Source organism: Idiotropiscis lumnitzeri, chromosome 11 (genome assembly GCF_059441095.1).
Source record: "Idiotropiscis lumnitzeri isolate Australia: NSW breed Sydney's pygmy pipehorse chromosome 11, RoL_Ilum_1.0, whole genome shotgun sequence".
Taxonomy (NCBI): Eukaryota; Metazoa; Chordata; class Actinopteri; order Syngnathiformes; family Syngnathidae; genus Idiotropiscis; species Idiotropiscis lumnitzeri.
Window position 1 is genome coordinate 15,776,598 of NC_142401.1, and position 23,614 is coordinate 15,800,211.

The 23,614-nt window shown below is 40.3% G+C and overlaps 1 protein-coding gene, 1 long non-coding RNA gene and 3 other non-coding genes across 7 annotated transcripts in view; 2 read left to right on the plus strand and 3 right to left on the minus strand.

Moving 5' to 3' along the window:
• ece1 (endothelin converting enzyme 1) overlaps positions 1–18,994 on the plus strand; it is a 31,510-nt gene extending 12,516 nt beyond the window's left edge. For all 3 annotated transcript variants that reach the window (XM_088309077.1, XM_088309076.1, XM_088309075.1), the window contains 17 exons: positions 4,418–4,556; positions 6,552–6,764; positions 6,853–6,977; positions 7,110–7,256; positions 7,354–7,419; positions 7,934–8,122; positions 9,328–9,470; positions 10,305–10,419; positions 11,939–12,049; positions 12,122–12,220; positions 12,322–12,399; positions 12,471–12,574; positions 13,126–13,236; positions 14,569–14,636; positions 14,931–15,121; positions 15,210–15,305; positions 15,719–18,994. In XM_088309077.1, coding sequence (XP_088165203.1) covers positions 4,418–4,556; positions 6,552–6,764; positions 6,853–6,977; positions 7,110–7,256; positions 7,354–7,419; positions 7,934–8,122; positions 9,328–9,470; positions 10,305–10,419; positions 11,939–12,049; positions 12,122–12,220; positions 12,322–12,399; positions 12,471–12,574; positions 13,126–13,236; positions 14,569–14,636; positions 14,931–15,121; positions 15,210–15,305; positions 15,719–15,895 — 2,172 coding nt within the window. In that variant the 3' untranslated portion in view covers positions 15,896–18,994. The remainder of the gene's footprint in view (positions 1–4,417; positions 4,557–6,551; positions 6,765–6,852; positions 6,978–7,109; positions 7,257–7,353; positions 7,420–7,933; positions 8,123–9,327; positions 9,471–10,304; positions 10,420–11,938; positions 12,050–12,121; positions 12,221–12,321; positions 12,400–12,470; positions 12,575–13,125; positions 13,237–14,568; positions 14,637–14,930; positions 15,122–15,209; positions 15,306–15,718) is intronic.
• Positions 10,346–12,247, minus strand: LOC148327669 (uncharacterized). The gene is made up of 3 exons (XR_015845804.1): positions 12,098–12,247; positions 11,915–12,029; positions 10,346–11,153 (listed from the first exon to the last, which is right to left on the minus strand). It is a non-coding gene; the product is annotated as an uncharacterized LOC148327669 (long non-coding RNA).
• Positions 18,995–20,507: 1,513 nt separating the features above from the next.
• LOC148327670 (U1 spliceosomal RNA) lies at positions 20,508–20,671 on the minus strand. Its single transcript, XR_015845990.1, has one exon. It is a non-coding gene; the product is annotated as a U1 spliceosomal RNA (small nuclear RNA).
• A 1,304-nt stretch (positions 20,672–21,975) lies between these two features.
• Positions 21,976–22,166, minus strand: LOC148327671 (U2 spliceosomal RNA). The gene has a single exon (XR_015846027.1). It is a non-coding gene; the product is annotated as a U2 spliceosomal RNA (small nuclear RNA).
• Positions 22,167–23,345: 1,179 nt separating this feature from the next.
• LOC148327672 (U2 spliceosomal RNA) lies at positions 23,346–23,536 on the plus strand. The gene has a single exon (XR_015846028.1). It is a non-coding gene; the product is annotated as a U2 spliceosomal RNA (small nuclear RNA).
• Positions 23,537–23,614: the final 78 nt, after the last annotated feature.

Genomic DNA, 23,614 nt, shown 5'->3' on the forward strand with positions numbered 1-23,614 from the left:
GTGATTTAATTACCGTATTTTCACCAAAAATACTCTGAAATTATGGTGAATATTTTGTCCATGACATTGATAAAAACGGGTACCATTCAACCAGGAAAATGCTGGACTTGTCTACATCTTGTAAATTGGTACAAGTCGAGTGCTTCAACATAATACAATTGCCCACACCGATTTGATTAAACCGATACATGACTGTAATTAATTTTTGTGCTAACAAATTGCATATTTCTCAATATTTTCTCTATAGGAGTGAAGTTTTTTTATGTTATAATGGACCCTGTTGATATGTAGAAGCGCGGATTAGCCTCATCATCATTTTAACGTAAATAAATGTACTTCTTAAAGCATGGATTTTCCCGTTGGTCCAAATACACCCTCCACATTACCATCAACACGGATTCTGGACCATGTTCGATGTTCGATGGATGGAAGTGAATACATGCCAGAGGAATGTGGTTTTGCATCCAATAGTCTGGGTTTGTTGATCCAAAAGGTCAAACACGCTTAGATTAAGGTATTTACATGCATTTCAAAGTTTGATTCCGTGCAGTATTATATAATAGTACTGTAATATTCATTTTTCTTCTGTGTATGTAAAGGTACTGACTGTAACCGTCTTTGCCAAACTGACGCCTAAATCCAAAATGCTTAACACGTGCTTCCCGTCCACCTATCAACACAAAACTGTAGGATTGCGTTGAAGTTTTCTTTTTAAACTGTTCAAACCAAAACAATGTGACTCCAGCTGGAAGGGTGAGAGAATATACCTGGTGAAATGGGACAAAAACAGTTTCAGGTAAAAGCAACGTAATCTTAATGACAGCGCATTAAGAGACTTAGAGTAGATTGCCAAGCATTTAAAATTTTTAACGTTGCGTCATCGGCATACTGGGTTGATTCACGGCTTGTTAATAAATGTGTTCATAAACAGATTCTTAAAAGAGTGCCTTTTAACCCGGCAACAATTTTGCTAATTAAAACAGAACAGACCCAAGAGAAAAAACATCAAGATTTATTTAGCGTATTTTCTGAACTACAGAGCGCCCCTACAGGTGAAAGAAAAATCCACAGAAAAGACGCACATTAAGGGAATTAGAGTAGATTGCAGAGTATTTTAAATCTCTTTTGTAGCGTCAACGGCATACTGGGTTGATTCACAAATCGTAAATCCAGTCTTGAAGCCGCTCTTTTTATTTTATTTATTTTCAGAAGCAAAATTGTCAAAAGTTATTCTCTTAGTTTTATGGGTTCTATTGTTATTTATTTTTTTCCCAGCAAGTAGCCGGCTTGCCTACATTCCCTGTGTCTGAGAATTAAATGGAAGAGCGTTGGTTCATCTTGCGTAACTTTCATCACACAAGGAAGTAACGTATTAAAAAAAAAAAAAACATTCACACAGAAAAATCACTAACTTAGCTCTCCGTGATTTTTCAGAAGTTTTTGTCAAAATGGAACCAGAAAACAAATTCAGGCGTCCCACGCATCCTGTAAAACCTGGAAAATGATTGACCAATTTTCCAGTCACAACACTAGAAAAATGAAAGAAAAAAGCTAAATGACCTGGAAAACTTGTTCTCCTGGAAAATAATTTTTCCTGCCTCTGCTTACCTCTGAAAAAATACTGCCCATATACGCGAGATAAACAAGTGCCCTATCGCCATAAAGTGGCAAGAGTCAAATAGCGCTGACGTTCCCCCCAATAGAAACAGTGATGACACAAGCATCTGCTGCGGAAATATCTCAAACATAAAGCACCAATTTCTCCTACAACTTTTTTGAACATTCAAGATTGTTGCCTCCGATCATTTGACGAGCAGACCCGAGCGGGCAATTTCTTTTTATCACACCCCACACCACAGGGTAATCCATCCATCCATCCATCCATCCATTTTCTGTACTGCTTACCGTCACTAGGCTTGCAGGTTTGCTGGAGCCTATCCCAGATGACTTAGGTCGAGAGGCGGTGTACACCCGGAACTGGTCGCCAGCCAATCGCGGGGCAGGATAATCACTTGGGATAATCTTTTAGAGACCTCTGATAATCTGGCCTTTTGATCCGAAAATAGAGGGAACATGCTCAAATTTGGTGCAATTAATCAGCATGCTCGTCTCCATGAACCATCAAGTATCCTGCTCGTGGTGCAGTTCTGTCGTCATCTAGAAACCCAGAAGTGGCGCTTAATTTTCCCCTTTTCTTTGAGTTTGGTGAAAGTATGCATGGTCGTACATGCTGAAAATTGCAAAACAAATGCTCGTAGTAATGTAATGTTTCAGATGACGTTGATATTGTAAGTATGATAGGTATACAAACCCCATGTATGGAAACTTATGGCTTATGGAGTTCTGGGTGCATTGAGAACGCAAACAAGTGCAGTAAATAACTTTGTACAGATGAGTTAAAATGATCTATTGTTCTTCTGGGTCACAGTCTCACAGAGGAGATGCCCTTGGAATACTGCCAGATGGTGTAGGGGTGGTCTGCTACAATAAAAGCAACTTTTTTTAAGCATTCGTTTGAAGACCTCACATTTTGCAGCTGGTATCCTTAAGCAAAGTCTTAGATAGTCTGTGAAATTTGAAAGGCCAAAGTGAGTGTTTGACTTTGCAGTAGATTATTTCACTGACGTTTTAAAAAAAATGTGATAGAAAGTTGTCCTTTGTGGCTTTTTCTCTCTGCTAAACTGAGTGTGGGTCCAAACTGAGTGATTAAGCAATGCTGTGGCTTTGGCTCTTGTTGTGGTCGCATTAATTTGGGCTAAGCAAACTGGATAATTTTTTGTTCTATGCAATATTTGCGTTGTGGAGTCTGCTTCAGCAGGATGATGTGCTGTCATGTTATGGTGGGAGCTGTTAATTTAGAGTCATGGTTTGGCAACTTTCTTGTAGGGAACAAGTCCCCTTATCCACCACTCCAAAGTTGTTGGAACGAGTCTGAAATCCAATGACTCCCCTTAACTCTTTACATTCTTACTCTTTTGTGGTTAGTCTTCATGTTACACTGTCCTGACATGAGGAGAGGAAACACTAGATTCTCAATTATATTATGTTGTAACTCTGCAGGGAATCTGCATTTATAACTTTACGGACCAATGATATGTTTTCAATGAGCCAAATGTAAGTTTTTGTGCACTATAGAAAACCTCAAAAGGATTTTGTGCAAATTCCCAGGTTATTTTTTTGTCTTGATACAGGGGGTCAGAACACGCTGTAGTAGATCACTAACGCCATGATGAAGTCATAATTATAAGAATTCTTTGTATTAAAAAAACCTCTATGCCACAGTCGGAAAACACTGCAATGAAAAGCAGTGAGTGAGTCCGCCAGGAGCTCTGCCGAAAGAAGCTTCAGATTGAGTGTGCCTGCTGCACCTGTGTTTTACTGTTCTTCCGCGATATCTTTAATGGCTAACATGTGCACTGGAAACTGTGGCATAACAGTATACCACACAATCAGCGGTCATATCAGTAATAAAAGTATTATACAATGTGTACCATAAAACAAAGAAAAAATCTCTTCGTAAAAATAAATAAAGGTAATATAGCAGAGACGCAAACGATGAACAGAAATATAGCAAGGGAACACTTTAGTGTGTAAATTGTTGCCCTCTTTTGAGGGGAGTGGTCAGCCCGCTCCGGTAAAGCTGGTCCAAGGTTGAGCACGACTTTGCTACCACAACGACAAAGGGTGGTGATTGCGACAAGGTGAGAGGCTCTGAAGAGAAAAAGTGAGCCCTTCACACAAGGAAGTAACCTTTTAAATTAAAAAAAAACAAAAATACACAGAGAAACATCACAAGCCTTAGCTGTGGTACCCCATAAGTTATTTAAAAAAAAAAAACAACAAACCCACAAAAAACATCCAGGACATGGCAAAAACTGTGGTGGCCTCACTAACATTAAACTTTGATGTCAATCAGGGGGCCACAAGTTTGAGGCCCCTGTTCTAAATTGTCCGAAGGTGCAAATAAGTGCGATCGGTTGTTTATTTACATGTGCGCTGCAATTGGCCCTAACTCATCCCGTGTGATTGAGGATAAGCAGTACAGAAAATGAGTGGCGCAATGATTATCACAACATGGCAGCAAGTCGCAACATGAAGCTCCTCAACTCACTTCAGCATTCAGTATCTACTTGGCATCAACATGCCACAAGATGGCAAGAAAGCATCAAATGAAGAATCTCACATCAGCATAGTTCTTTTACACCAAAATCCCACGAGATGTTACCAAAGTCATACTTTTATATTAGACAGCGAAAGGTGAGTTATTCTATGAGTGGTCGTAGTATAGATGAAAAAGCGAGTAGTGAATCGGGAAAGTGGAGGGAACAAGCCCTTAACATGGCCATTTGTATCCAAGCCATTAAAAAGTCAATTTTCCATGATGTGCCCCTTTTAAAAGGTGTCAATGTGTGTACAGGTGACTCTCCGGCGGGGCTGCGGCTACTCATGCTGGCCTGAGAGAACGCCGAGGGAGAGGCAGCTTCTGTTTCTAGTGTGCGTGCTGTCTGCGGGCCTGTTTGTATCGCTCATCACAACCGCCGTCTTCTATCGGCAGAGTGAGTATTCCGCAGCCTTAAACATGTTGAGCTGGATAATTCTGCCCAGAGGAGTTATGCCGTAGACTGGATATGGCATCATGTTTAACTTCTTGGGACGTGTGCCTTCTATTTTGCCTTTGGATTACTTCAAAAAGAAATGTATCAATTTTTTAGACCAAATTCTTAACAATGAAGAATTTATAATTATGATGTCAATCACTACTTTTAAGCATTATATGCGTCACATTACTGTCAATCAAATTGAACCCTAAATAAAAGTGGCACATCCTATCCATTGATAACATTATCGACCATGCAGAACAGCAACGTGATGTGTTTTTATATACCCTATTCAGTATTATTTTCCATTGCACTAACTATTCTCTTATTTATCTAATTTATATATTTTATTATTGTTGTATTGCACTGGAGAGGGGAGCTCGCTAATCTCGTTGCACACTTGAGTTCAATGACAATAAAGGGATTTCTGATTCTGATTCTGATTCTGATGCACAAAGTATCTTTCCAAGTGCCAACCAAATACTACAAAGCAAACACAATGCACTCTGACACGTTGGCTTTGGCGGAGGTGTAGGCGCTACAGAGGAGTATTCTAGTTAATATTCACAATGTTTGAAACAAAATCTTTATAATTTTTCTAAATGTTCAATCTCTTGTTTTATTGTGTTTCTTTCCCTTTTATTTAGACATGCAATGGGCCATACAGACCTCTTTTAACATTTTTGGTGTACCAAAAAACAAACAAAAAATTTAACTGGGGTCCTCCTGGGCGTGCGCTCCTTATAGCAAAATATTACCATTCACACAACTGTTTTTGGGCGGGAAATTGTGTGGAAGCACTGCAACCGCACTTTTGGCTCTGCTTCCAAGCAACACCTTCATAGACACTCCCGTGAGCTTCAACATCCTGACAAAAAAGCTTGTGGATGAGCCATTTCGTATGTGGCTTTTCCTCTAAGTTGCCATGGGAGGCTTCATGCCACTTCCTGCTATTCACAAGCGTGTATGTCACGACGAACGGTGGCATAATGGAAGGAACAGGGATGAATTCTCCTCGGGGTGCTAACCTCTTGGCTTGGCGGAACTCTGTCTCTGTCCCACGCCTTACATGCTATGAGGATGCCTTTGTTTCGTCAAAGAATAAACTCGAGTTTTTGTTCAATTACATTTGTGCTAATCCAAATGCAAACAACGCGGCAGTAAAAGACAAAATCCCCATGCAGGGTTCAATGCAGGGCAAGAGGAAATTTGTATACTTGGTGTGGTGTAAAAATATATTTTAATTCCATATTTAAACACTCCTACAGAGGTACCTGCTCTAATTCCCATAAGTGGGGAATTCCAGAGTGATAAATAAAGAATAAATGAAGCTCTACAACCTGCTTACCACTTTTATGATCGTGAAGTCACCAAAATACCTGCCTGTTGCGAGGGCAGGTCTCGCGATGAAACGTATGTTTCTACCACTAACTAAAGATAAGAAGATGCTAAGCCATGTAATATTTTGTGAACAAAACCTTTAAATCACATCTCAAGAGAAAATGGAGCCAGTGCAGAGGTGATATGATCAAACTTTGTCGGGCTATTTGAGAGTCTTGCTGCAGGCTTGTAATACTAGACACGGGAAGACCAGAAAGCGGCATGTTACAGTAGTTGGAGGTCTGCGCTCTACCAAGGGCCATTCGGTCATAGTGTGTACTGTGAACAGGTGCGCTAGAGTCTCTAATCTGTCACTGACGTGAATAATTATTAAAACTGCCTTTTTATGGGAGGAGGGGGGGAAGTGTCCCTTCCGGGATGTGCATGTTGGCTCGAGCCCGACAAAAGTTATGCTTTCCAGATGCTCCCGCAAAGACACGTGTGTTTATTTGGCTTGCCTAGCTTTTGAAATATTTTCCCATTATTCACGCCATTGTTTCAAGACCGTCATGTCCCGCATTACACCAAGGAAGGAATAAAATTATTTTAACACGCACTTGTTGTCCTCTACAGCACATCCAGGCGTTTGCCTGACAGAGCCGTGCATCACCGTGGCCAGCGCCGTCATGTCAGCCCTGGACCGCACCGTGGATCCCTGCCACGACTTCTACAACTACGCCTGCGGGGGCTGGATGAAAAACAACCCCCTCCCTGAAGGCAAGTCCCGCTGGGGCTCTTTCAGCACCCTCTGGGAGCGCAACATGCTCGTGATGAAGCAATTATTAGGTGAGTATCGGAAGGGTTGTTTGATGTTTCTTTGTCATCGCTTGCCATGATCGTTTTTTTTTTTTTCATGTTGTTGTGATTTCAACAGAAAACACAACAATGAAAGGTCTAAGTCAAGCAGAGGAAAAGGCCCAGCGATATTATCAGGCCTGCATGAACGAGACAAAGATCGAGGAGTTGGGAGCTAAGCCATTGCAGGAACTCATCACGCAGGTTTGTGCTTCAGCTCCAGTTGCTGTCTCAACTTAATAAATGGAACCGATTGGCAGTCACATTGATTTGGCTGCTGCTATGTGCAAAACAAGGAAAATTGGTGTATTCATCATGTTCTGCAACATCCTTTAGATGGGAGGATGGGCCCTGACCGGACACTGGGACAAAGCCAACTTCCAGGAAGTCCTCCGTGCGGTGTCAGCAAACTATCGCACTTCGCCTTTCTTTACCGTGTTCGTCAGTACCGACTCCAAGAATTCATCCACGAACGTCATTCAGGTAAGCAAGATGATAATGCAGCTCACATTCTGTGTTGGGGCTCTATCACTGATTTAATTGGATGATGACATCTGAGATGGTTATTCTGCCGATGTAGGTGGATCAGTCCAGCCTGGGACTCCCTTCACGTGATTACTACCTCAACAAAACAGCCAATGAAAAGGTATTCAACACATACACAGGTTCCAACCATTCATCCATTATTCGGGCCGCTTTTCCTCACGAGGGTCATGGGCGTGCTGGAGCCTATCCTAGCTGTCTTCGGGCAGGAGGCGGGGTACACCCTGAACTGGTTGCCAGCCAATCACAGGGCACACAGACAAACAACCAAGGAAAAGGGACGGATATTATTTGTATAGACTTCATTTTTATTCTGAAGTATTTTTGTCATTGTGCATAAAGTAGAGTTAAATATTGGTTCTTAGTTATTTTAATGAGATGTTGAACATTTCAAACATAATAAATTATCACAATACATTTTATACATAACTCACACTTGTTAGGCTGTAAATGAAATCTCAGATTTTTTTAAAAAAAGACTGGAGTGAATCTTGAAACTGGAATGGAATCCACTGGAGATTGTGTTTGCATAGTTGAGGATTACCTTGCTGCTAATTGTTTGGTTGGGGGGAAGGTTCCCACAGGCACACACACTCATTGCTTGATCCCTTTCGCAGTATCTGACGGCATACCAGAACTTCCTGGTGGAGTTAGGGGTCCTACTGGGGGGCTCAGAGGAGACGTCGCGGCTACTCATGGGGGAGATTTTGGATTTTGAAACGGCCCTGGCCAACATCACGGTACCCCTGGAGGCGAGACGGGACGAGGAGCTCATCTACCACAAGATGGAGGCCAAAGACCTGAAGGTCAGTTAGAGCTAGTTGGTAAAGCACGATAAGAAAACAAATACAGTGGTACAGCGACTGATGAGTTTTTTAATATTGCTCGGTGGACGAACCTCACAACAAGCAGCAACTTGGCAAATAGTGACTAGTTCTTTACACCTTTGTGTTGAGCCAAAACACGAATAACTTTGTTGTACTTACAAAACATCATAAAAGGGCTAAAAACGAGCATCGAAGCCACAGCAATTTATCAATCGTTAAGCAACATATGCTAGCAAACAAGCGGTAGCGACACATGCGGACAGAACATATAACAAAAAACAACTATTATTGTAGCTTTGTTGCACAGTCTTGTGCTTCATCATTACGTCTACTATATGAGCAGTTTGTATCATGGTGGCCAAGACGCGCACCAGAATGCAGCACAATGTCCATTGAATTATTATGATGCTGGAACAGTTTGTTTACAGCAATTATTATTTAGTTTTTATAAAATACAACACTGTGGAGTGCTGTTTTTCTTATTTAAGATACATAATGTTTTTTTTAGGGCACTTTAATTTTTTAAAGGCATTGGGGAAAGATTTGAGACTCAAGCAGTACAGGCTCGTAGTTAGTTGCAAGCAGGATCACGGAACAAATTCAATTATGATGTCAAGGCAGTTTTAAGGAGCGTAGATGTCTTAAAGTGACACTTGATTGATGTTAACATTGGCACTTATATAATAGGTTTGATTGTAAAAATGACATCAGTACTAAAATGCTCCACCCCCAAAAGACTTGGGAGTGATTTATGACAAATTGGCACCCCCCCTTTTGGAGCTTGGTTGGTTATATTTTTCCGGTTTCAGCGTCTACGTCACAGCAGAAATGCAAGCGAGGTTATATTGCTCAAATATTCAGTTCTGTTGTCTAAAACGGTGACCAATCGCCTCCAAAAGAGGTGTGTTGTTGCACACCACGCGGATGAAATATAGATAATAGTCACTATGCTAATAGTTTACATTCTTTGCAATATTTCTTTGCATCAAAATAATACTGAACAATCCAAAAGTAGAGTGAATGCTATAACCCAAAATGTTGAGCTGTATATTTTTTAAAAAATCTATTCGTTTTTTTTTTTTTTCCTCTAATCAGTTTTGTTATAACAAAATGACAGTGATTAAAATACAATTGAACTCCCACACATCCCGATGTTCAACTTGAGTTGTCCTATTTGTGAGCAGAGTCTGGCTCCTGCAGTGGACTGGATCCCTTACCTCAACGAGGTGTTTGCTCCTGTGCCTATCAACAAATCGGAGCCGGTGGTCGTCTATGCCAAAGAGTACCTCCAAAATGTGTCGGACCTCATAACAAACACCAATAAAAGGTCTGATTTCACTTGGCAAGCAGGCGACTTGCTGGCCCTTCCTCTTAGTTTGTGACAAAATAACAAAAAAGTCATTCGGCATATTTGCAGGGTGTTTTTTTTTAGTCATCGTTTTCTGCTCTCACCAAAACAATATGATTACTTGGTCTGGTGGAATCTCAGCATTGTTGTTAGGATTAATTCATGGATCATGTTTTTCCATTTGCGTTTCACTTACTAATAATAGCTGGTGTTGTCTATTTTGCCGATTACAATTAAACTTGTTTGGAAAATCCCAAAACATGGGTGTAATGATTTAATATTGTTTATATAAAGTGCTAGTGTGCATATTTGTTTGGCCAAGTGCGACACCTGGTCAGTTTAATTCGCATTATTTGTTTATTACTGAACCATTGATGAGCCTTATGTGAAGGTGGTTTGATTATGTTGAGTCATAGAATAGTTAATTGAATACAGCTGTTAATGTAATATGAGTTCAGTTGCATGCCATTGGTGCTTTATGATCCTCCATTTTAATTGCTTTGCAGCCATACGGTGTCATCAATATCAAATAACAGCAAACAACTTTTGGAGGGTGGGCGTTTGTTATTTGGAGATTTTCGCAATTCATTGCTTAGGTATCTGAATCCCAATATATATCTCGCTATATATGAATGAAACTTGAAGTTTCAAGTTATTGTCATTTACTTTTTCTATAAGCAAACTTGGGGCAATTTGTGTATAAACACTCACCAAGCAGTACTTTCTCAAAGTTAGTTGCAAATATTATTTATCTATTTTGTCTAAGGGGAAAAAAAAGGTTTTCACCACCCAGTGACAGTGTCTGCTTTTCAGCCTTCTCAACAACTACATGATCATGAAGGTGGTAAGGAAGATGGTGTCCATCTTGGACCAAAGGTTTCAAGATGCCGAGCAGCGGTTCCTAGAGGTCATGTACGGAACTAAAAAGGCGAGTGAAAATCTTTTTTTTTTCTCTAAATTGTAGTCCATTTTTGACATTTTAAAACGTCAATTTAACTTTGCACAGTTGATTAACAGCCCTCATGGCCTACTATTTGTGGATTTATGGATTTATAACGGAACTGACATAGCCATAATGAAAGTCATTACTTACCTCTTGTATTGTGAAAATCAATACACCAAAAAAAAAAAAAAGAAATCCTTTCTGCAGTGAGAAACTTTCCTAGTGTTGTTATGCTTTGCTGCAGTCTTACACAGGAAATAGCTTAGCCTTCAAGTGGAGTGGTGCGTTTTGTAAAGCAGGGGAAGGCAGAAAAAAAGTACATGAAATAAGAACAGGCAACCTTTTGCGCTTATCAGGGTGAGATCCTGTTTGTTTTGCAAGCTGTAATAACAAAGACAACGTGTGTGTGATTTTTATAGGGCAGTGCAGCTGAGTCTTGTTATCACACGACCATCCAGTAACTCAAATTCTTTCTGACCCGTGACTGTTTATCTACTTTTTGTTTGTTCTCTTCTTTCCTCTTCGCCTCATTATGACTGTCATAATGTGCAGTGCTCCACCTGATTTTACAATAACTGATGATTAATATGTCTCAAGTGAGGTACACACATAGAGATATACCCACACGGGATGAGGGAAAAAATGGATCAGTGTGTCTCAGCGGCTCAACATAAAGCTTCTTGTGTTCCCTGTTTGACAGCGGCTTCTGTTTTCCCCACCTACACACACAAACACACGCACGCGTTACCCTCAGATGAAAGGACAAAAAGGCCAGAACAAAAGATCATTGCAGGCAAACGAGGGACTGACAAAACAGCGTACCAGAGTCACCCTAACTACCTTGAGGATGATCATTAAAAGTCAGATGGTGAACCATATTTGTAATTTCACATGTGTGGAAAAAAAATGAAATCTTGTGGCCAAAATGTAGTGAGCATTTCCTACCTTGTCTGGTCCATTCAAATGATTAATATGATCCCAATTGTTCTCTTTGTTCACGTCTTCTTCGATCTTTTTCTTTTTTTTGCACTGACTACATTTAGATGCAGTCAATAACCCTTTCACAAAGGTTTTGAAAGCAAAACATGAATATGCTCATATTCGTTTTTTTAAAAACCAGAATAAGAATCGGAGGTTACGTTGCATTCTTGAAAACAACTGCAACTTATTTACTTGTATTTATATATATATTTATATATGTATTATATTTAACTTTGTTCCTTATCTTGTTCAAAGAACGTTCATTCATTGTTTGTATCATTTATACTTTCTTCATTGTAAAATGTTATAACTTTATTTTTACTCCATCGGCTCATTTGTTTTCAATTCTAAACCAGTGCAAATATGAAAGGTACCCATCGCTAACTATGCCCCATTTGGCTTTCTATTTGTGGACTGGCTGACTTGGCAACGTTAACATTTGTTTTGATGCCAATCTTGAAAATTCACTTTTTTTTTCCCACCCTTGCAATCATCTGACCTGATGCTGCTTTTGACGTGACAGAGCTGCACTCCTCGCTGGAAGCTGTGCGTCAGCGACACAGACAGCGGCCTGGGCTTCGCTCTGGGCGCCATGTTCGTCAAGGCCACTTTCGCTGAGGATAGCAAGTCCATTGTGAGTGTGTAAGTGCCCGTCGAGCGTGGGATGGTGCCCATTTCTCACCTGGCCCGTCTGTCTGGTCCGCAGGCCGTTGACATGGTCAGCGACATTAAAAGGGCTTTCGAGGACAGCCTGAAGTATGTGAGCTGGATGGACGCTGAAACAAAAAAGGCGGCGAAAGAGAAGGTGAGAGGGCAAACGGCACAGACTGGGGGTGAGCTTGGGTGTTTCATCACTGCCCCCTGCTGTGTAAAAGTATTCACTGTTTTTTTGTTTTTTTTTCACAGGCAGATGCAATTTACAACATGGTGGGCTATCCAGAGTTCATCATGAACGCCACTAAGCTGGACAAAGTGTTCAATGATGTAGGTGAATTCAAAACAACCAAGCACGTGTCACTTTGCCTCAACAAAATAGTCAAGCTCTTTCTTTGCAGTTCGAGGTCGTGTCGGATCTGTACTTCCAGAACGTCATGCAGTACTACAACTTCTCCGCCAGGGTGACAGCTGACCAGCTGAGAAAAACTCCAAACAGAAACCAGTGAGTGTCTCTTCTCATCCAAGGGGGCTCTGAATATTATAGCCATTCAGGAGAGCAGCTCAACTCAAATTTAGATACATTACTACAAAGTTCTGAATATAGAGAGAGAGGGGTGACTTCTCTATTGACCGGTTTGTGTTCGTTTTATGTTCTGTGTTCTGTTGTATTATTGTTAAGGTTTTTATGTTAAATGTTCTAGAAAGTGCATACAGCTGCTGCTGCTGTTGTAAAAGCGCTTTGAAATTATTATCTGTCTACATGTGTTGCCCCACCATTTGTGTCACAATATCTGTTAGTTAAAGGGTCAAATTGTGACTTCCTTTGGGAGTGGCACTGAAAAGTTTGAAGCGTCTTTTTTGAGAATGGTTCAGGAGCTGTTTATTGTGAAGTGAGTTGACAAGAGTTAATTGCTCCATGTCTCATATTTCATATACAAGTCAAAGCAAAAAATGGCCCAATAATGTCTTGTATCGCCAGGTCTCTAGCATCTCAATGCATTAATGTATATGTGAGCTGGCACTACATGATCTGTCACTTTATGTGTTTTGCAGGTGGAGCATGACCCCCCCAACTGTGAATGCCTATTACAACCCCACTAAGAATGAGATTGTCTTGCCAGCGGGAATTCTCCAAATGCCATTCTACAGCCGCCACTGGCCCAAGTAAATTTTCAATTTGAAGCCCTCTTTTATTGTAACAGCCACTTTGGCCAAGCGCAAACGTCTCCAGCATCTCAACCAACAGGTGTGAGGTTTTAACCCCGTGACCAAGCTCCTCTGGTCGTTATTGGCTGCTATAGTTGCATGGCAACAACCTATTATAGATTAGTCCGGCCGCAAAATCGCATTACTGCACTTTTACATCTCCAATAAAATACATAGAAGACATTATATTTAGAGGCAGAGATTATGTCCTTTGTGAATTACACTCGATCTTGTGTCTTTAAATCTCTGTTGAGACGCCAAATTGTAAAAAAAATTAAATAAAATACTATATTATAATGGCTGGATCATGAGTCTTCAGACCAAAATGCGCAGGATTGTTAGGCGTCTCTGAGCCAGCCGGGTGACACGGAACCCTATTTTCGTGCTCACCGCAAGTCTAGCCCAAAGCGCTAAACAAATGTGCATACGGGTGGAGCTTTTTTTTCTTTTGGTATTTTCATCGGCATACAGTTTGAAACGGGCGTTTGCACCTTTGTGTGAGTGACTTCCTTTCCGGCCAATGGGAGTGGCTCCTTTTATTCCATTTAAAATCAGAACAGTCTTTGACATTTGACTCGCTGCAGTCCATGCAGACGATCGAATCACGCAAAGTATGTTTATATGGAATTGCAAGCGGACCTCTATTGGTGGATGATGCAAAGTTGACCAGGGCGGTCACAGATCATCGCTGTGAAGTGCGCGCTTGCCGACCAACTAACCAACACGATTGTTCGTGGCTGCGAAACACTGAAGATTACTAATTACTAATTAAGTAAAATATGATTTTCATGTATCGCATCATCTACTCTAAAGAGTATGAATTGGAGAAAACTGTCATATTTACTGGGCTCGGTGAAGTACTTAAAATCTTTCAATATTATGATTTCAATGAAGCATCTCAACACTTTACAGTAATTAGTAATAACATTATGCAACATGAGCATAGTTGACTTTTTCAACCATTTTTATACTCTCATTGTTGATGAAAAGCGTCACTCATATATTTTCCATTTTAATATAGCAAATATTGAAGCTATTATTTCTTTAAAATGTTGATTTGTACAAAATTCTCATTTTGTATTGGATCTCAAAACGTATCCAAAGGGCTGTTTGGCCAGATCTCATAACTTCTCAGTCAAATTAGTGTGCTAAACTAACAAGCTACTTGATGGACTTTTGTTATGTAAATAATTAAGCATGAATGGGAATAACAACAACCAATGCAAATGTTTCATTTCCTGTTCTGTGGTAATCATCATCATCATGGGAGTTTTTTTTGGTATGTTGCAGAGCTCTTAACTTTGGTGGAATTGGAGTCGTCATGGGGCATGAATTGACTCACGCTTTTGATGACCAAGGTTGGCAATCATTTGTCTTTTGTTAAAAGGAATCAGATACAGAAATGCTTTGAATATTTGTGTTTTTCTATTCTCAAACAAATATATTTTTTGTATGCGTTCTGTAACTCTGAGAATGCCACAGGTCCTCCAAAAGCCCTGCATAATAGGAAAGCAGTAATTATGTAGAGGAAGTAGGTTGTAATAACACATCTCAGCTGTTTAGGATCTTTGTACTTATATTGTGGGATACAAGTCACGTATGATTATATTCAATTACATGCCCTGATTTTGTGCAAAAAAAAAAAAAAAAAGGGAGGGAATTCGACAAAGACGGCAACCTGCGCTCTTGGTGGAAGAACTCATCTGTGGAGGCCTTCAAGAAGCAGACACAGTGCATGGTGGAGCAGTACGGCAACTACAGCATCAACCAGGAGACTCTGAATGGTCGTCACACGCTGGGAGAGAACATCGCCGACAACGGTGGACTCAAGGCTGCCTATGAGGTGAACTGCCAGTTGAACTCTGCTGCTAAACGCAACAGTGTTGTCAGTGTCCAGCTTGTGTAACGTGACCGTATGCCTCCTCTGCAAGGCTTATGTGAACTGGATCGAAAGGAATGGTGAGGAAGCCACGCTGCCTGCTCTGGGAATGACTAACCACCAGCTGTTTTTTGTGGGATTTGCTCAGGTTTGTGGCATTTTTTTTTTTACTAAAAATGAAATCAATCGGATAATCCACATATTTAACTACTGATATGTATATGATATATCTAATATTTTATCAGTTTTATGTAGTCAATCTCCCCATTTAAGTATCATGTCTGAAAGTAGAAGCAGTGACTTTTTAGCGTTAACAAATACATGAAATATACTCACATGGAATTTATCCTAGAGACACACGCTCCGGCTGAACGATTTAAAGTTTTGGGTCCAAAATCGCAAAGTCAGACAACTCAATTTCAAGCTGTACTGATTAAAAAAAAAAAACAACAACAAAAACTTCGCCCGTAGTCGCGGAAGTAATTTATTTGCTGCTGCTGAAATGCTAGTACAATGACAATAAAGGGCATTCTGATTCCGAGCGTTCCTTTGTGTCATCAGGTGTGGTGCACGGTGCGGACGCCCGAGAGCTCGCACGAGGGTGTTATCACCGACCCGCACAGCCCGTCCAGATTCCGAGTCATCGGGACTGTCTCCAACTCACATGAGTTCTCCAAGCACTTTGGCTGCAAAGTAAATACGCCTATGAACCCCAAACACAAGTGCAAGCTTTGGTAATGTCTCAGAATGGACTGCAGAGGGAGATATTGGGAAACTGACTGTGGAGGCTCACTGGCCGGAAGAACCACTAAAGAACCACTCCATGCCCATCAGCCTTTGTCACGACCAAGCGTGCCTGCTTTCTGTGGAGGATTGCTCTGGTGAGCCTTTCTTTTGCAAAGGAGATGAATTATACCTTTTTTTTCCCCCCACAATTCAAAATAGTTCCCAGGTTTCTTAAAAATATGTCAATGACTTGCTTTTGTCAAAATTCCTCAAATATCCCAAATTATTATTACACGTTTGTCCGGTTTCATTGCTATGACAACCAGGCACGGCACTAGAGATTGATCACATTCTTTTACTTCAGCGAGAAGAGCCCATAATGTAGGGGGAGAAAAACAAAGGTATTTTCATTCATGGAGGCAGCACTTCATACAAAGAATGAACTGTGGCTGCTAATAGCAGCTTCGATTGCACTTCAATACATTTGCGCTAAGAACTGCATGGCAAAACGATGGCAGTTAGAAGAAGAAAGATGACATTTTGAGAATGCCAGCTTGGGGTTCTGACCGAAGAGGTGTGAATTGTCAGAAAATTATAATCAATCGTCACCAATATTTACACGTACATCTTTATTGATGCCCACATCAGTCTGCGAAAGTATCAAAACGACCGCCTCAATATTTTAGAGCTTATGGACATAAGTATTATCCTCATTAAATGCCATTAAGCTGTAGTGAGCGCAAATGGAGATGTTATAATGTCATTAAAATCCAAAGTATTGGTGCGATCATTTGGATACTTTCACAGATTGATGTGGGTGTAGGTATAATTTTAAAAAAGATCGATTGCAGTTTCCTGACATCACGTGTCGTTATAGGCTTGTTCTGCAGGGGGGAAAACACTCGAGTGTTAAGTGTTAGACTATCCCGGTGCGAACAATTTCCTCAGAACTTCAGGCAAGAAATTCAACGACTTCTCTTTATAAATACTCGCTCACTAACACGCCAGGCATGACGATGCCATCTCCATGCTACTGCTAGAAGAGGCTCCCACAAAGGAACGCCACGTTTATACCAATTTTATAGAGACATTACTGTATTTTACTTCACTCAAACTGCGTGTGGCTATAAGTGTTTGTGAATTTGACTTTTTTTTTTTTAATCAATAAGGCTCATTTGCATACAGTGGGCAATATTTCTGACAAATATGCATATTACCTCATTTAAATAGGCCCAAATAACCCCAGATCGAGCACCGAGACGCATTCTGCTTGGGAGCGCAGCGAGTGAAGCTTTTCACTAGCCGTGTGTGCTTTGTGAATTTAATGTTGTCTTCTTGCTCCATTTTTATCGTTTCGCATCACGCAAAAGACGAGCTTTAGCACCTGTGTGTATGTGGCTTATGGGCACAATAAAAAAACACACACTCATGGGGGATGTGGATGTATCTGCCTGATTGTTTCAGAATAGTGCTTGAAAGTGGCTCGAGAACTTGGCCCTGCGTAGCTGCCGTGTCACAGGCAGAGAAGTCTGGTGTGAATGTGATTATGAAGTAATCGGGCCGAATTATGACACGGTGATGGTATGACTTTCAGATCTCACCCAGCCTCGCTGATCATGTCAGGGTTGGAGAAACTCAAAGAGATTATATAAATCATCTCCTCTGTTACAAACCAGACACATTTTCAGAAATAGACGGGTTACATGATTTACTTAAGTGTTTAATTTCACACTTCATGGGTGAGCAGGTACTCCATCGAGACAACTATTTGTATACAAGTCATTAAGAAATCCATCCATCCATTATCCGAGCCGCTTATACCCACAAGGTCGCGGGTGTGCCGAAGCCTGTCCCCCGCCGTCTTTGGGCAGTAATCAATTTTCCGTAATATGTCCCTTTTAAGGACTGTTGAGCTATAATTGTACTTTTTGTTTTTGGAACACTGGTGTTATTATACCTTTTGAAGTTGAGAGAATAACTGTCTCGTTTTGTAAACTGCCGGTAGGTAGTCCCGTTGTGTGACAGTCACATTGAGCTGCTTTTTCTTGCTGTCACTCTGTGCCAGGGTTTCCCAAACTTTTGAATGCTAACAACACAGTATAACATGTATTGCCGGAACATAGACATGTGCATACTGAATTGTAAACGTGGATCAAAAAGCCCTTCGACAAGAAATGGTGTGATAAATGCTCGCTCAGTAACCGAAGCTTGGGAAACCCTTCTCCACACTGCGCTTCATTTCACTTCTACAGTGGTGCCTTGAGATATGAGTGACCCAATTTAAGAGTTTTTCAAGATATGAGCGGTCATTTGGACTTTTTGTTTTTTGCGTTGACTTGCAAGCGCAACTTTATATACTAGCGCTTTGTGGTAGCAGTGAACTCAACTCTGACAACATGCTGCAGTTTGGCGGACAGTGAAAATTTCTCCCAAAAAAGAGGCTTTGAGCTGTTTGATTCCAATTGAAGTTTCCTGTCAAACTAAACATAATTATGTTTTAAAAACAATTATTACAGCATCATACTAAGTAAATTACAGTTGTTGGTATTATTCTTTTGTATACGCATGACTGTATTATACTGCCCACTGGTGGCCAGCACAATAAAGTGGAGTGCAGCATTAAATCATGATACACACACATTTTTAAAACTATATTTTTACTCTATGAATTCTATTTTAGCCCTTTAAACACAAATGCATTTTTTTCTAGAGCGTATTATTTGCATTTAAATTCTCTTGTGTATCTCAAGGTACCACTGGATTTTACTGGTTATATAACATTATTGGACACTGAATTTATGTTGTTGTTGTTTTAGCCTGTTAAAATATGAAAGAGGATTTAAAAGCCATATACCGAATGAATAGAATGTCTAATGTAAATATTGAGAGAAAAGCTGCACTGTTGGGGGGGGAGGGTGTTACAAGGCGGTCAGGCCGTCATATTTTATGTGGAGTATATTAAACTGAATTTCTGTTTTAATGACAAAGCCAATTTTGGGCAGAACACATACAGAAATAAAAGAACGGCACTCACAACCAAAACGGACCGATTGTACCAATTTAGCTTTTACCTGTAAAATTATTTTGTATATTAAAATGATTTTAAAAATATATATTTCTGCCTATTTTGCCTAATTTTCTTTTCCATTCATTTTCCGAACCACTTATGCTTTCCAGTAATGTGTGAGCTGCAGCCTATCACAGCTGACTATAGCTCTTCGGCAAGTTCTAAGGAAGCCTGAAAACAATCTTGATCATTTGAATCAAGTGTGTTGGAGGTGGGAAACATCTAAAATGTGCAGGAAAGCAGCCCTCTGGGACCATTTTTACTTGTACTGCATTGAATTTTACACTTTAGGAAATTGGAATGCACCCTGCTGGATGATGTGATGTGCTCGTGGTCAATGTGTCGGTCATTTGATGTTCCTAAGCAATATAATGCCAACAGGCCCATATTTTTGGCACATCATTTAGTCGCAGAGAACTGTGCAACCCATACACCCAGATTTCAAATAGTCGTCATATATTGATGCACTGCAGAAGATAATTCAAACTTCTCATCCTAACTGACAGTATAGTAGATGGTGCCAAACCGCATTTTAAAATTAAAATAAAAACTCTGCCATCGGTGTCTTTTGGATCATAGAAGAGATCTGTTACCAGGTCTTCAGCGACAGTGAATGGCTTCTTGGCTTTAGCTATGAGCAAAGACACCACTTCTGCATCGTATCTTGAGATGATCTGAATTCAGAGTTTCCTCTTGTTATCAATGGAGGACTGAAAGTGCCAAAATTAAATAAATGCACCTTGGCAGTTTCATTAAAATTTTCATTAATTGATTAATGAAACATTAAATTAATGACACTCGTAATTATTTAATGGTGCATTTATTTATTTACCTGATTTATTTAATTCCATATTTAATTAATGAGTGAATGGAACAATTGACGAATCAAAAATTTCATAATGTATTTATTTGATTTTGCACTTTCAGACCTCCATAGTTTCCAAAGTGACAATCATGTTTCGTCTCAAGATGGCGCTACAGATGCGCTGGCTTCATGCAACTGTTAGCAAGTTTCTCCCCGCTGGAAAAAAAAACTGTGAGCAATTTCTGGGTGTAAATCCAAATAAAATATAATCTTCCACATAGAACCGGAATTTTGGCGACTCTGGTTCGGCTTTCTTTTCCACGTTTTGTTCGTAAGATTCAGGCTTCAACGACGACTTCATTGTTCATGTCTTCGAGTGATTGACAGGAAACGAGAGGTGGCACGTGACAAGTTGGGTCGAACCATTCTAGTTTAGGGGAAAATCTGGGGTTTTAAAATGATGACATTAAATAATCCTATTGAAATTAGTGAGTGAATGTGCTGTACTGCCATTCTCCTTCGACCATTGCAGCTGCAAAGTTTTCAGAAATAATAATAACGCACGCACAGATTAGAATTGCTGCAAATAACGAAATACTACATGAATAATAGAGCGAGTTAGTAACTTTTGTTTTAGACATTCCGCGCAGAGAGGAGGGCACGATCACTACCTTCCGATGTAATGTGACGTAGATCTGTCACATCCTTCTAAGAGGAGTCAAATAGTTAAAAATTTTCTTTCACAATCAATTCAGGGGAGAGCGCGAACGCAGTCCCCCACTACCAGAAATTATGCAGTCGAGATTCCCACATTTGGGGAATTCGCAGGGGTCAGCACAGCCGGAGTGCAATGGCTGAGCCTCACCCTAGGTGAACCACCTTCTTGATCATGGTATCTCCCCTGCCAGGTAAGTATGATTTGGTTAAGTCACCAGCCCAATGTCTTTAGCACACACACCATCTTCAGTCACGAGCTCATCTGCAACATACGTGTCAAGTGGACACATGCACAAAAACCCGCTGGACGAGGCAGCACCCTTACGACAGTTGTAAATACGTAGTACATTTTGGTCATCATATTAACTAAACCATTATAATTGAGCGGGAAAGAATGTGCGAAAATATTCCCATCATGCATTGCTTCGTTTTTACCGAGGAAGAATTGTCCCTTTCCCCACGCCTTCCAGCCCTCATTTCCTGTTTCTTTGTGTGTTAAGGAACGGAATTAATGCAGCTGACATCTAGTGGTGTGCAGCACACACGACACCCTTCATCATTCAACGATCCAGAAAATGTTTTATTTTTGGATTACGGAATTGGCAATATTCCATCTGGAAACAACAGTATACATTTGGAACTGCCATTACTTGTATTTTTGCACAATTCGATTTTTAGGCCAGTTTTCCGTTTAAGCTTTTTGTTGATCAAAAGTAGATGGGGCGGATTCAGAAAGATTACTTTTTCATTTGGAATAAAAGTATTTTAACTTGGTAAATACATGGTTTCATTTTCCTCAAAAATGAGACTTTTCCAATGGAGATTAAAAAAAATTTTTCTGGAATGAATTTCACAAAAACAAAAACTTAACGATTAAAAAAAACTAATTGCGAAAATTAGGAACTATTTCCTTCAAATGTTCCTAGGAGAAGATCATGCATTTTATGTTTGCTCGAGAAAAGCATTTAGCGCATGAGAATTATGGTTATAAAATATTATATCTGGGGGAAAAACGTTTTTATGAGAAATATAACTTCCTTTGAATAATTTCAAGCAAAAGCCTAATTCTATTTTTCTCTTGTTGCTACGTTATTTGTTTTTGCTTAGAAAAAAAACTTTCCTTCTGGACTTCGTGCATTATATTTTTCTTGGCAACAAATGTTTCAGAAGACTATCAATTCACCTAATTCTAAGGGAATTTAATCCAAACAACAACAACAAAAAACACAACCTATGGCCCTAGTCACACTTTAACAAACACACAAAAAACGCCTTGAACATCTCATTGTGATGTCGACCACCGCAGTCTGCTAAAACCGGCCATATGATCATGCCAAATTTCAGCCTTGACACAAAGTAATAAGGAAGAGAAAAATTTTTAACTGACGTACGTCAGCCCATGCAACTAGGAACGATTTAGTTGTGCATTGAGCCTCCTAAGAATATTCTAGCATTATAGCACGTGTTATCGTCTATTTGAGGTGTTTGTTCTTTACCATTGTAAGGGGGTGCACCGTTCCTGGAGGTACTGCAATACCAGGTCGATGCGTGGAGTGGACGGAGCAAGCCCCTATTCCATCTCCCAGTTCCAAAAATCAATTTAATATATGGTCCCCGGATAGGGGACGTATCAGATATTAAACTGATAAGAACAGATACTACACTTGATCTTAGCCAAAAGGCCGAGAAGCGATAAACCTGAAACTGACAACGGAGACCACTTGATTCCGGACGCTACGAGCTACGGTGACGGTGACGGTGAAAAATTAAATGGGGGGACGGGGGGGGACGACAGCAACAGCAACAGCAACAACTATTCACACGGCAACCCACAACTGAACACGTTTTAAGTGAAAACGAGGATAATTGGGCTGCTTTCCAGCCGAATAAAAGAAACTATGACTGAGAAATTGTTGGGTACTACAAGTCATGTGACCACGGCGGTCCAATAGAATCATCAATTTACAAACGACTTCCATTCCTACGGTGGAGATATAACTTGAATTCCCGTGCAAATCGCAATTTGACCTTTGGTACTGCTGAAATATCTAAATACATATCCAAATAACCGTTTTATACTTCATATTAATAAAAACAAAATTAATTTAAAAAATAAGTTACTGTACTTAAAACTGCTGGGAAGTGCCATCATGTGATTTAGGTTCTTGCTTGAGCGTTCACATTACCATATATAAATACAACCGTGACCAGTCTGATGTGAGAAAATATTGCGTCCTCAATGTGATCCGCATGCCTCAGAATAGACGACCTCGTTCACCACGTAGTGTTTATGGAGGAAAATGTTATCCAGCGTGTCGGGGGTATTTGTACAGCGGAGCGATTTGATACGAGATTCGATAATTGAGGACTTCCTGTACTGTCCGTACCTGAATCACATGACTCAATCACGAGAGAGTAAAGTCGAGCGTGAGTAATCACGTGACCAATGAGCAATTCCGGAACATTCTGTTCATTTATAGGATACAAAGCAACTCAATTGTCCTATTAAGGTCAATCATGCTTTGGTACCATTTTTGAAACTCCGTCATTGGGTTATATGCTTGCCTGTGGACATGGTAGTGCCATTAAAAGAGGTAACATTCTTTGGTGCTTTTCTATTGGACCGCCGTGGTCACATGACTTGCAGTACCCAACAATTTCTCAGTCATAGTTTCTTTTATTCGGCTGGAAAGCAGCCCAATTATCCTCGTTTTCACTTAAAACGTGTTCAGTTGTGGGTTGCCGTGTGAATAGTTGTTGCTGTTGCTGTTGCTGTCGCCCCCCCCCGTCCCCCCATTTAATTTTTCACCGTCACCGTCACCGTAGCTCGTAGCGTCCGGAATCAAGTGGTCTCCGTTGTCAATTTCAGGGTTATCGCTTCTCGGCCTTTTGGCTAAGATCAAGTGTAGTATCTGTTCTTATCAGTTTAATATCTGATACGTCCCCTATCCGGGGACCATATATTAAATTGATTTTTGGAACTGGGAGATGGAATAGGGGCTTGCTCCGTCCACTCCACGCATCGACCTGGTATTGCAGTACCTCCAGGAACGGTGCACCCCCTTACAATGGTAAAGAACAAAAACCTCAAATAGACGATAACACGTGCTATAATGCTAGAATATTCTTAGGAGGCTCAATG